At 42.0% G+C, this 12,559-nt stretch overlaps 1 protein-coding gene across 1 annotated transcript; it reads right to left on the bottom strand.

Annotated features, from left to right (window-relative positions):
• Positions 1 to 248: 248 nt before the first annotated feature.
• On the bottom strand, positions 249 to 12,555 carry FKBP14 (FKBP prolyl isomerase 14). The gene is made up of 4 exons (XM_006133228.5): positions 11,922 to 12,555; positions 7,332 to 7,483; positions 4,126 to 4,253; positions 249 to 1,660 (listed from the first exon to the last, which is right to left on the bottom strand). Exons 1-4 carry the CDS (start codon positions 12,116 to 12,118, stop codon positions 1,502 to 1,504), a joined length of 636 nt encoding a protein of 211 aa, XP_006133290.3. The 5' UTR covers positions 12,119 to 12,555; the 3' UTR covers positions 249 to 1,501.
• Positions 12,556 to 12,559: the final 4 nt, after the last annotated feature.

Below are 12,559 nucleotides of genomic sequence, written 5' to 3'. Positions count from 1 at the left end.
GGAAGATTTTCATTGTCTAGTGCCCCTTTTATCTTAGCGCGTCAACCTTGGAGAAACAGCCCCTTGGAAACAGCATCTTCTCTATTGAAAGCCCAGCTACTATTTCTTTCACTCCCATCAAGTCTTGTCTTGCTACTGGCCATTGTTATCTCCCTTAGTCAGACTAAGGAATGTCAAGAGAGAGAAGAGATCTTGCACGTTCTCTATAATGACAATGTAGCACAATGAAACATTCATGCCCAGAATAATATATTCAAAGTCAGTTTATTGTTTAAAATTTCAGTCCACTTAATCTTCAATTAAGGAACACTCAGAAAATACTGCAAGAACCATACTGCATTGTACAGTACACACCTCTAAAAAATACTGCTTTTGCCCCATGGGCAATGTAAAAAAAAGACAAACATATACCCCATACAATTTAAGACAAGGACAGGAACTGGATCAATACGGGTGTCCTTGTGACCACTTCACTTCCTCTCAGGATACCTTTCCCCCTCAAAGCGAAGCAACAGAAACTTGAGCATTCAGCCGAAAGCATATTTAGTAGTCAAAGGAAATGAATGGTCTCTCTGCATGGATGCAAGTTCCTTAATTCCAATGCATAATATGTTTACTAGTATTAGTACGTTTTCCATTTAAAAGTGAAGGTGCTGTGCTGTAAGTTGCTATTTTTGAAATATTTGTACACATGCCCCTTCCCTCTCTACCCCAAATGGAACTTTAATAACCGACAGTTTCATACCAAAAATAACAGGCAACAACTCCTACCTTGGTTCTAGTTCATATCATTGAAATAAATACCAAATACAGTACTGATTTTTGGGACACCGAGGAAACTTATTGTATATATAAAAATAAACCAGTGGAAGATTGTGATTTTCTTATTCCATCTTCTGTAGATTACTGCATATTATATTGCTACAGCTGAGAAGGTTCATAACATGTTATGCTTTTGTAGTGTACTTCCTTTTTGACTGCTTGCTTCAGAAAAATTAGTTGGCACGTCTTTTTTTGTGCTTTTCAAACACAGATTTCCATAGGAAAATAGTGCCATGTAACTGAAGTCACTGATTTAAAATTAAACTAGCATCATATTATTAAAACAGAGAGTGTCACCTGAATTTATATATGTAACATAGAAGAAAAAAATGCAAGCCAGATAAAGGACTGCATTTTGATTTTATAAAGTTTTTTATATGGCAAGTTTTTGTTTCACAATTGCAAAATAAGTTAATACAAAATAAGAATTTGTACATGAAAAACCACCATTATTGCATGTACCTTTTCAACTGAGGTACAAAAAGGTTTAATTTCAATACATAAACATAGTTACAACATTTTGGGTCATCAGACAGACAGTGTTTTGAATATAAAAAAAAAATGTTTTTTTCTGTTCCATGAGACACTGTCAGTGCTGAATACTGAATAAAATTGTTATAACATGTGACACTTTTAAGTCGCTTAACCCCTGTGTCATGGAAAATTCTTCCACGTTTCTCTACAGCTCATCATGCTTGTATGTGAACTCCCTCGCAGATATAAATCCATCACGGTCTTCGTCTTCTTTATCAAATATGTCTTCAGTCAAAACATCATGATAGCTGTCATTTATTGGTGCTCCATGCTTTTCAAATTCCTTCTTCAAATATTCTTTCACCTGTTGAGCAAAAGAGATGAATAGTTTTCATCACAAGACTTTATTAAAATTCAGTTATTGAAGAAGAGGCAATCATAGGAAAAGCTATCATATTTGTATGGATATACTAGACAATAAATATCTACTCCCCACTATCACTAAGGTTATAAACTTGTCTGATAGCGTTCTGCAGTCTCTCTCAGAGATGGTAGTAAGGTCTCTGATATAAAAGGTAGTAAAATAGCAGGCACAAATTATCATAGCTTTAGAAAAATGAGCCATGAAAGCATGTCCTTTAGTCTGGCTGGCTGTACTGTAAAGTGAATATAACTAAGGAATGGAAATGTTTGGCTTCCAGTTATTCAGAGGACAAAATAAATTTTTCTAGCTCACAAATATCAGACGACAGTCTTAGATTCATCTAACCCAAAAAAAAAAAAAAGTGTCTGTTTTAAATCTTTATCAGCATATTGGGTTGAGTTTCCAGATAAAATGTATTTGGGAAACTGTCCACTTCTAGCATTTACTACAGGAACAGAAATCACTGTATTAAAAAATTATTCGAACACCAGAAAAATCTTACCTATGAGAGACACATTTAAAAACTCTTTAAACTCATTGCTGGACCATACCTCTGCAGACTGATACAAGTAGATAAACATAACATTGAATTATTCTGAGTGACAATTCAATCATCATTCAGTTTTTAAAGCTTTTCTATCTTAACTCCTGAGCATTCCAAACCGTACAACCTTCTGCCAGGGTAGGAAGATATTGTACATTAGGTAATTACACAGGATTTACCCCACATATCCAAGATTTTCTTAGGATTAAATTCACCTCAAGACAATGAGTCATTTCTGAGTTTTAAAATCTGTTTTTTTCCACTTCAGTGCACTGCCTTCCTTTGTGGCATTTGTTATGGTAAGTCAACAGGTATTAATATATTGATAATTTGCTAGGCTGGCTAACACAGGACATCAGTCTTTCAGCTCTAATTCCAATCCTCAACTGAAAACCAAAATGGAGTGTAGTGACCTGACCTAGCCCCATAATACAGGGGTTTCCAAACTTTTTTTTACCCGAGGCCCACCTGTGCAGCTGCAATTGGCATTATGGCCCATTATTAACATTCATCTGTCACGGGAGGAGGGCACTGTGGGACATGTGTGGCTCTTCACCTCTGCAGGGCCCTGGGCAAGTGAGCAGGCAAAAGGGCTACACGGGTGCCACAGCTAGCTCCTGCCAACACCCTTCACCTCTCCTGCTCAAGTGGACTGAAGTCATCACCTGGCAGCCCTGCCCTAGTCACCAACCCAGCACCCTGCCCTTCTTCACACACATCAGGTGGAAGAAGGTGCTTGAGCTGGGCTCTGCTGTTACCTTGACAGTCCTGGTCATGGCATTGTACAGGTGGTAAGAGAGCAGCACCACCAAGCCCTAACCCTAAGGAGCCTACCGGGTTAATATTCCAGGATGCCCAACAGCCACGACTCCTCAGACCTCCAGCCACATAGGGAACCATCGCCTTCTGTGGCTGGCCCCTTCTCTTCATCCTCTGCTCAGTGACCCTAATCTGCCCTCTGCCACCCAGTTGGGTGCTGGGCTCCTCCAGCCCTCAGTGGGGGCCATTATACTCTGCCAATATATATATAATTGGGGGGGGGGGGGACAACCCCCTACCTCAAACTCTCCCCAAGGTGTACCATGCAGGAGTATGCTGTGGCCCACTATATGGGAACCCCAGCCTGAAGGGATGTTTTGAACATCAGAAAAGCTATATTGTATAGCTAGTATGCACTGGTATAATTCAGTAGGAGGAAATGAAGTGTAAAATGTCAGGAGAGACCCAGGACAGGATTGTTATACATATAAAAGCCTACATGGCTAGAGTTTTTTATTTTTAGTTTAAAATAAAATAAACCACCACTAAAATATTCCATAAACACAGGTCACAAAACTAAGTGTTGAAATCTGCAGTTCTTCCACCATTAAGTTCTTCTATATAAAAGCAGAGTTCCAATTAGAAAAATAGCCAGCAGAAGACAAACCAATATTAAATGATGCATCCTTTCAGGAATGTGACAGGATGAAGTGGCATCAGAGGTTGGCGTTACAGCAGTAGGATTTGAAATCTAAGTTGTGGTACAAAAAGTTCAAAATAATGTTTCACTTCTGAAAAGTTTTGAAATCACACAAATCAATATAAAAATTTGAAATGCTGCAAACCACACTTAGAATGGGCAACAGGGAACAGATCACTTGATTATTACTTGGTCTGAAACACCTGGCTTTAGCCACTGTTGGAAGACAAGATACTGGGCTACATGGCTCTTTGGTCTGACGGCTGTTCTAATGCCATAGTCCACTAGATCCTTCCTTGACAAATATGAAGTTTTACTTCAACCTTTTATGAAAAAGAAGAATTTCCTTTTGTTTTATTTTATTTCATTCATTTAACTTTGTTGAGAAGTTAGCACACTCACCTCATCCTTGGATAGCTTCCAGTCATCATTAAGATCCATTTGTTGGAATGATTCATGAGATCTTGGTCCACTTCTAATTTCTAGAAGATCAATGTTGAATATCAACGTGCTTTCAGGGGGAATTTTTCCTATGGAAGATGTTAAACATTAAGACAAATTAAATGTTACATTCAGTACCTTAAAAAGTCCATCCATATTTTGGCAAAGTCTTCTATTAATCCAGTTTCATTAAAGTTAGTTAGGATTGCTGGTGACTTAATAAGAATTGCTGTGTGCATAGTAGAGTGCAGGTACAGTCTGACTTATTCAAACTAAGTGGCCTGCTGAGAGAGAAACATGTATGTACCTTTACACATACCAGCCATTCCACTGAAAACAGATATGCACATAAGTCAATCTACAAACATCAATGCTTTTGGAAGACAATGTTCTATGTCAGCCTCAGACAGTACAGTGTAGAGCAAGGAGTGATTTTGTAAAAGGTGGTCTCTGTGCTGTCCCTGTCCGGAATGGGGCTCTAAATTCAGTTGGCACTAAAGGGATGACAAGGCAGCTCCTTTTTTTCCTTCTCCCTCTCTGTTTATTTTGGGTCTGCACATCCTAAACTCAAAACTCCGGTCATCTGAAGAAGTGGGCTGTGCCACGAAAACTCATGATACCATCTACATGTTTTGTTAGTCTATAAAGTGCTACCAGACCATTTGTTGTTTTTTTAAGGCAGCTCAGGATAGCCAGAGCCTAAGAAAGTCCAGCCCACATTTCCTATATAAGCAGCAGAAATGGGAAGGGTGTCAGAGGACTGCTCTATGCCGGGTGATCCTCCCACTGCTGGCTTTACGGCTGCAATGCAGAATTTCAATTTTTAAAATATACTGTGGGTTAATCTGATTGTACCTGTGTGCTCAGTGTACATGCACTAGGTGAATTAGCTCATTTTAGATGTTTGAATAAGCTGCTGGTTTTCTGGGGGCTGACACAGAAAGCAATCCACTTGTGTCTCAAAATGATTGGAATTTTTAAATTTAATCACACACTGGCTTTCCCTTAGCATTTGGGGCCAATCAGTAAGACAGTTTAAATTATTTAATGTTTGAGTCACACAGCTATCAGAAGCACATTTTCATTTCTGTGCCTGCTGTGCAACAGGAGTAGAATACACATTCTTCTTTTGACATGCCAGACAACAACTCTCTGCCCCCAACAGTATCCAACAGCTCTGAGAATGATTCCTTCCTGCCATCTCTTTAGGTGCAAATGATCTCCAGAAAGCTCAGCTACACTGAATCATAGTAAAAGAGATGCTAACAACCTTCTAACATATGCAAGTGGGTACAGAGTCTTGCAAGCACAACTGGAAGGGAACAGTGGGTGAGAGGTGATTCTTCTTAGGGTTTCAGGAATGAGTGCAACTCATTCTCCAGGTGAAAGATCAATGGCTGCAAGGATGGAGGGCATGGGGATAGCATATTTGTATTGAGGAAGGTCACATGAAGAAAGAAAACGGGCCAGTTATTTCACGTACTGTTGAAAGCATTATTTAAGAATAACTGCAGGCAGGCACACACTTGACAGTTTTCATAAGAACAAACTACTTCTTATGGCAACTGGCAGGTTTGTTTAATGCTTCAGCAGGCCTTTAATATAAAAAACAAAGTCAGACTGTGTGTATTGACAAGTCTTCTTTGGAAATCCTGGGGCAAGCTCTCCCATTACCTTGTATCTCAATTATTTACACTTTTTCTAAGTAAATGTATGGAAAGTGACATCAAGTGAAAATTATAGCATTTGACATCCTTTTTGTGTATTTATTTACACTGATGCATGGTAGTTAAGAATTAGGCCCGGTGGGCATCCTCTTAGCAAAAGACTAGCCTGGGTGCATTAATTTAAATTACACGATAAAAGCTTTCTTTGCTTCTTGCATCACTTCTTAAAGACAAAAAAAGCGTTTCTAGAAAGCTATAGCTGAAAGTATTATTTTATTTAGTTACCCTCACTCCTTGCTCCTCCAATTTTGCTAGAATACACTACCACCCACTCCCTGTATATGGAATCAAATATTCCCAGTTCCTAACCTCGCCTTTGGATTATGAGAAGGTACAGTAGATGAGTTAAATTTCCTCTGAAAACATTTCCTCCTTCTGTGTTAAAGATCACGTATTGCCATAGATCCAAATGATACATGCAACCCCCAGTGATACAAGTACTTAGCCCTATTAACTGTTCAAATAATAATTAAAAAAACAATTATTGTTGTAGCCCAGCAGGAGGCTCTCTCCAGGTTTGACTTTCTTGCCCTAAAGAGACATCTGGAAGTATTTACCACCTTGGAAAGTGAAAAGTCACTGCTAAAGTGATGTGGAGCCATATTACCACTATCCATTCTGATGCATCAATACTACAAAAGAGAAGAGTGACGGGGGATTTGATAGCAGCTTTTAACTACCTGAAGGGGGCATTCCAAAGAGGATGGAGAGAAGCTATTCTCAGAAATGACAGATGGCAGAATGAGGAGCAATGATCTCAAGTTGCAGTGGGGGAGGTCTAGGTTGGATATTAGGAAAAACTATTTCACTCGGAGGGTGGTGAAGCACTGGAATGGGTTACTTAGGGGAGGTGGTGGAATCTCCATCCCTAGAGGTTTTTAAGTCTAAACTTGACAAAGCCCTGGCTGGGATGATTTAATTAGGGTTGGTTCTGCTTTAGGCAGGGGGGTGGAGCATATACAAACCTGGGCAATGGCTAGAATTTCCCAATGGGCTTAACAACAAGGACAGGGTGAGGACTGATGTGACGGCAGGTGTGTGTATCGGTAGACATGCCATAGAAGTGTACTGAGAAGGTAGCAAGGAGGGCCAATAGCCAGACAGAGAAGCACTTTGATACTGAGAAAAATGTAAGAGCATATTTTTCAGTTGTGTGCTGACTGCAAAGAGTCTTGGAACTATGAGCAAAGAAATTATCTACTGGTTCTTAATTCTTACTGTGTTCAGGAAAACAGGACTTTATGTACATTCTTTGTAATTATGCAGGACTGCATCAACAAAATATCTGATTCCTATTAATTTATCTTCCTAATGGGAACAGCCTGCAAGACCTGAAAAAACAGTTAACTATTTAATACACAAGTGTTAATATATTATAGTAGTTGTTTTATAGTAATGTAGTATAGGAATGTCAGCTTGAGGAAGATTTAAAAGTATTACCTTTCCCTTCTTTTCCGTAAGCAAGGGATGGAGGAATAGTTAGTTGCCGCTTTTCTCCTACACACATATCCCTCAAACCTTTGTCCCAGCCTTTAAGGACTTCTCTTATGCCAAGCGTAAACCACATAGGTTGACCATTGTTGTGCTTGTGGCTGAAAAATAAAGAACAAAATAGTTTAGTCCCTAAACTGTTCAATATATCAATGAAGATTAACTATTATACAAAGTTGAAGAGGCTCACACTGCAGAAATACAGAACTAAAACCCACCCTAAACAATAATTTGGCATCTCTTTAGTGACCGCAGATTTAGTCTTTACATATCTAAAGCACAGTAAAAATGTTAAACAGTGCAGTGAAATTAAAAGCAAAACAAAATCTCACCCTATACATAAAGATGTTGGTGCTTAGAGGTGGCACATTTTCTTTCTGTACCTGATGCAGCAAATCTAGTAATGCGTTTCTCTGAAAATTGATTTCAATTTAGTTACTGATCATTGTAGAAATGAAATCATACTGTTACGAAGATAAGTCATGGCTGTATTGATTAGTTGGTAGGCAATAAAACCTAAGATTTGTTTCTAAACCTTGATGGTAGGTTGTAAAATATGTAGCATGTTTAAAAGTGTTAACTATGTTTGTCTTTTGAAATAATCGTATCAGGTAGAAACTCACTACAACTACACAACAGATGTGTAAGTTTAGCACAGAGGAAGTAAATGGATAAAGGGAGAACTTTAAGTTCAGATTGGAGGGGAGGAGTTACATTCTACCTAATTGAAATTTGGCTAGTATGGGGTATAACCACCATACAGCTGCAGCAAGCCAGAGAATTCCTAGGCTCCAATTCAATTAAATTCAATTCAGCAGGTGAGTAATCACACTCATATTTAACAAAACATTTAGACAAGTCATTAAAGAATTTTATTCCCACTGACTTCCACGGTATGTAACATACATTTAACTTTCAGTATGTGTTCAAATGCTTACTGTGATCTGAATGGGATACTTGCATAAGTAAGGAACATACTTAAGTATTGTGCTGGAATGCGGCCATAGCAAATAGTAGCAATGTTGGATCCCGAGTTGAATAAAATTGTGTGATCGCATCAAATTTTAGCAGTTATGTGTCTATTCGATTGTCCCCAAGGGCGGAGCCAGCAGCCAATGCACTTTTGGGGAGCTCCCTGCCTCCCTGCACTGCTACCTCTGTATCAGAAGCAACAGCATGGGCGGCAGCACTCCCTGCCTGTGGGGGGCCCGAACTCCCCATGGACAGAGGCTTCACCAGCATCCCACAGAACAACCTCTGTCTACAGGGAGCCTGGGCCTGCCATGGACAGAGGCTGCTCTGTGGCAGCCTCTCCCTGCTTCCCTCCACCCTACTGCCTCTTCTAGAGGCAGCTGCGCACAGGAGAGGTGAAGAGGAGCCGGTGCTCAGGGGAAGCTGGCTTGAAACCCAGCTCCCCCGGAGCACTGGCTCTTGCTTGCCCCTGTACCACGCTGCCTCTGTGGGAGGCAGCAATGGGGAGGAGGGGCAGGTGGTTCTGCAGGAGCCAATACGCATGGGGAGCCTGCTTCCTGTGTGTACTGGCTCCCTCCTCCCCCCGTCCGTCCTGCTGCCTCTCTATCAGAGGTAGAAGCACGGGATGGGGGGAAGGGGAAGGGGAATGGAGGGAAGGGAGGTGGCTCCACGGGATCCAGTACTCATGGGGAGCCAGCTTAAAGGCTGGCTCCCCATGGGTACTGGCTCTCGCCTCCCCCTGCCCCTCTGCCTCGGATAGAAAGGCAACAAGGGTGTGTGTGCGCATGTAATTTAAAGGATTAACTGATAAGCCCAGGCTTACTGGTTAATCATGTAGTCGACTACACGTTGACATCCCTAGCAACCACACTGTACAGGACTCTTTACTTTAGATAGCATTCAGGAATCACTGCTAGCAGCTCATTCTGTTGTGTACTGTGATGGTTATATACTATGATGTCAAGTATCAGAGGGGTAGCCGTGTTAGTCTGAATCTGCAAAAGCGGCGAGGAGTCCTGTAGCACCTTATAGACTAACTGAAGTGTAGGAGCATAAGCTTTCGTGGGCAAAGACCCACTTCGTCAGATGCAAGTGGCGAAGTGGGTCTTTGCCCACGAAAGCTTATGCTCCAACACTTCAGTTAGTCTATAAGGTGCCACAGGACTCCTCGCCGCATATACTATGATGGAATATCAGTTATATAGAAATACTAGAATAGAAAAAAGTGCCTCCAAACCACTTCATGGAGTATTTAGGACAGTGTCTCCCATCCAAGTGATGACCAGGCCCAATCTTGTTTAGTTAAAATCTAAGCACTTCAGAGCTCTGCAGTTAAAATCTTTCATTAACCAATATGGTTGATTATCAGTGAAAATAGTAACATTTTGTTTTTATCAGATTTTTCTGGCCAGCTGTATTTACCAGCTATTGAAAGAAGACTGGTAAAAAAAAAAAAACCAGAAATTAGTTAGCAATGGAAGATGTATTAAAGAACAAACATTAATACAATTTTTTACAAGAGGCTTAAAAGACTATCTATAAACAGATGATTAATCACAATTTACTATTTAGTGAAAGATTTTAGTTCAGATCTGTAAAGAGAGAAAAAGCAGTCTGTAGTTGGACTCTTGTAGAAAGACATATTTTGTTTTTAGTTTGCAGATTCTTAAACATGTTCATTGCTGCTCATTGCCACAGTATGTGACCAACTTTCATGTAAACTCATTAGCAGTAGTGAAGCTGGGTTCCTGGAATTTCTGGTTCTTCTCTCTTTTGGAGATAAAATTTCTCTTTGGAGTAGTAGATTTTTTCAGTTGGATTTCAGAGGATTTTTTGAAGCAGGAGCGGGGTAGAAGGATGTTTAGATAGAAGATATCAATGTTACAATTGCCACTTTTCCTTTAGTGGAAATTACTTTGTAAAATTAGAGTGTCCTAGAAACAAATTCTTGATTGGCCAGATCTCTGAAAGTTTGTTCAGGAATCAAATGTCCCTTTCTGCACAGGAGAAACCTCACTGAGTTACTCAAGACTATTTATTAACATAGAATTACCCATGTATAGTTGCAAAATTGAGGCCAATATCTGAATTGTAAAACATGTTTGTGTAAGGGTTAAGGCCCCAGTCCTTCTAAGACCAGGGTGGACAAGAGGCAGCTAGTGGGCCGAATTCGACTCACCAAGCCAGAAGATCTGGCCCACGGCCACCACGCCAGTACGCTTACTACAGAGCAGGGGCAGTCACTTTAAAGAGCAGGCTGCTAACTGCTCTGCAAGCTGGGCAGGGAGGAAAAAGCTTCCCCGGCTATCCCCACACCCTAGCAAAATTTCCAAGCTCCCATTGGCCAGTTTCTGGCCAACAAGAGCTGAGAAATTTTGATGAAGATAAGGGCAGCGAATGAAGCCTCGTCACTCCCTCTTCCCACCTTGTGCAAGAGCACAGCCAGGTGGAGCTACCCACAGGTAGGGAGTCTGCAGAGCAGCTGGGTTGGGTGCTGCCTAGGTAAGTGACTCCTGGCCAGAATCTGCCTTTGGCAGCCCATTCCCTTTCTCCCCAACTACCTGTTCCAGGCCACCACCCAAACCCTTTGTACCTCCTCTCCCCATCTTCTCCAGGTCACAACTCCCTCCTAGACCCTGTATCCCCTCCAACACCTCTCCCCCAGACCAGACTCCTCTCCTGCACCAATACCCTTTCTGCACCCCAAGTCCTTGCCCCAGATTATATCCCCCTCCTTCACCCAAAGTCCTTCTCAGACCCTCCCTCCTGCATCCCAGTCCTCTGTCCCAAGCTCCCTTCTGCACCCCATCTGCTGTCCCAGACCCCACACCCTCTCCACAGAAGTGCAACCCTTCACCAGTTACCAAAATGTTGGAATGGCCTCCCATTAAAAATTATTGCCTAAGTCTGTTCTAAGAGCTCCACAAGAAACTGTCTGAGGGAAGTGACTTGGATGTTTGGGAGCCAAGTAGTTTTATTTTTGGGTCTTCATTGGGGTGGGGGAGGGAGAGAAAGGAAGCTATTGATGGGGTTTAGTTGTTTTACACATATATTCTACTATCCACACACCCAAGCACTTTTTAAAGATCATCTGAATGGCCAAGAAAAGCTTTAGGCCAGCACCTAGTGCCTTAGCTATATGTATTTATCTTACATATATAAATATAAACATATATAAATATGGAGGGGAAGTTTGAGCATTGGCCTGCTAAACCCATGGTTGTTAGTTCAATCCTTGCAGAGGCCATTTGGGGCAAAAATGTCAGGAATGGTACTCAGTCCTGCTGTGAAGGCAGGGGACTCAGCTTGATGACCTTTCAAGGTCCCTTCCGGAGATAGGCAATCTCCATAATTTTTTTTTTATATTGTATCCCTTTGGTGTATATATGATCGTGCCAATTTTCTTTCACAATTTGATCTGAGAAAGTGGCTCTGGCCCACGAAAGCTCATCACCTAATAAACCATCTTATTAGTCTTTAAAGTGCTGCATGGTCCTGTCTTTTGTTTCAGCAAGACCAGACAAACACGGCTACATCGCTATAACTATGCCTGAAAGAGTTACTTACGTGGAGTGAAACATTGAACCATCCTTTCCCAAGTAGCCTTCATAATGCACCAACATCATATCCCCCCATTTAGTTTTCCTGTGGCAGATGAATGGCTTCTGGAGCACCTCAATCTTCACTTCGGCTTCTGGGATAAGCGCCCCCGTGCTACAGGTAACAACCACAGTGAAAAAGGGAGCCCAGACTGCAAGCCGCATCCTTGAGCCACAGGAAGGCTGTTTTCTCGAAAATAAGAATAAAAAGCACCCTAGGGGTGTGCCAGGGGCTTTTCTCCAGCAGGGAGCGTGGAGCCCGGACCGATCCGTCTCTTGGGTCAGTTACAGCCAGTGCCTTGAGCAGTCCCCATCAGGTGCCCCCAATATTGCCGGCACGGAGGAGCCAGACTGACTCGCTCACGCAGCCAGGGCGCTGGGCTGCGCAGGTCTCACTGGCCCCGAAAGCGCCTTAGGGCTTCCCAGGACTCCAGCCCCTGCAGAGTGGGCGGTGCCAGGGGAAGAGGAGTGAGCCGGAGCCATCCTCGGCTCCTCCCTCCCGCCAGCCCCTCCCCGCAGCAGACGTGGCAAACTTGGCCACCAAACTCCACGCTGCAAACTTCAGCTGGCCAGACCCCAGCCCGCAGCAGCGGGGCGCCTCTCCCT

This window comes from Pelodiscus sinensis, chromosome 2, assembly GCF_052426305.1.
Source record: "Pelodiscus sinensis isolate ZL-2025 chromosome 2, ASM5242630v1, whole genome shotgun sequence".
NCBI classification, from domain to species: Eukaryota; Metazoa; Chordata; order Testudines; family Trionychidae; genus Pelodiscus; species Pelodiscus sinensis.
Note: the sequence above shows the minus strand (reverse complement) of the source record. Positions and strands in the feature narration are given on the sequence as shown.

Bases quoted from the DNA above. Each gene is read 5' to 3' on its own strand.
- FKBP14 (XM_006133228.5), bottom strand. From the start codon at position 12,118: ATGCGGCTTGCAGTCTGGGCTCCCTTTTTCACTGTGGTTGTTACCTGT. The intron at 7,484-11,921 runs GTAAGTAACTCT...TTTATTTTTCAG, and splicing joins GGTTCAATGTTTCACTCCAC to CCACAAGCACAACAATGGTC. The intron at 4,254-7,331 runs GTAATACTTTTA...CATCTTCCATAG, and splicing joins TTACGGAAAAGAAGGGAAAG to GAAAAATTCCCCCTGAAAGC.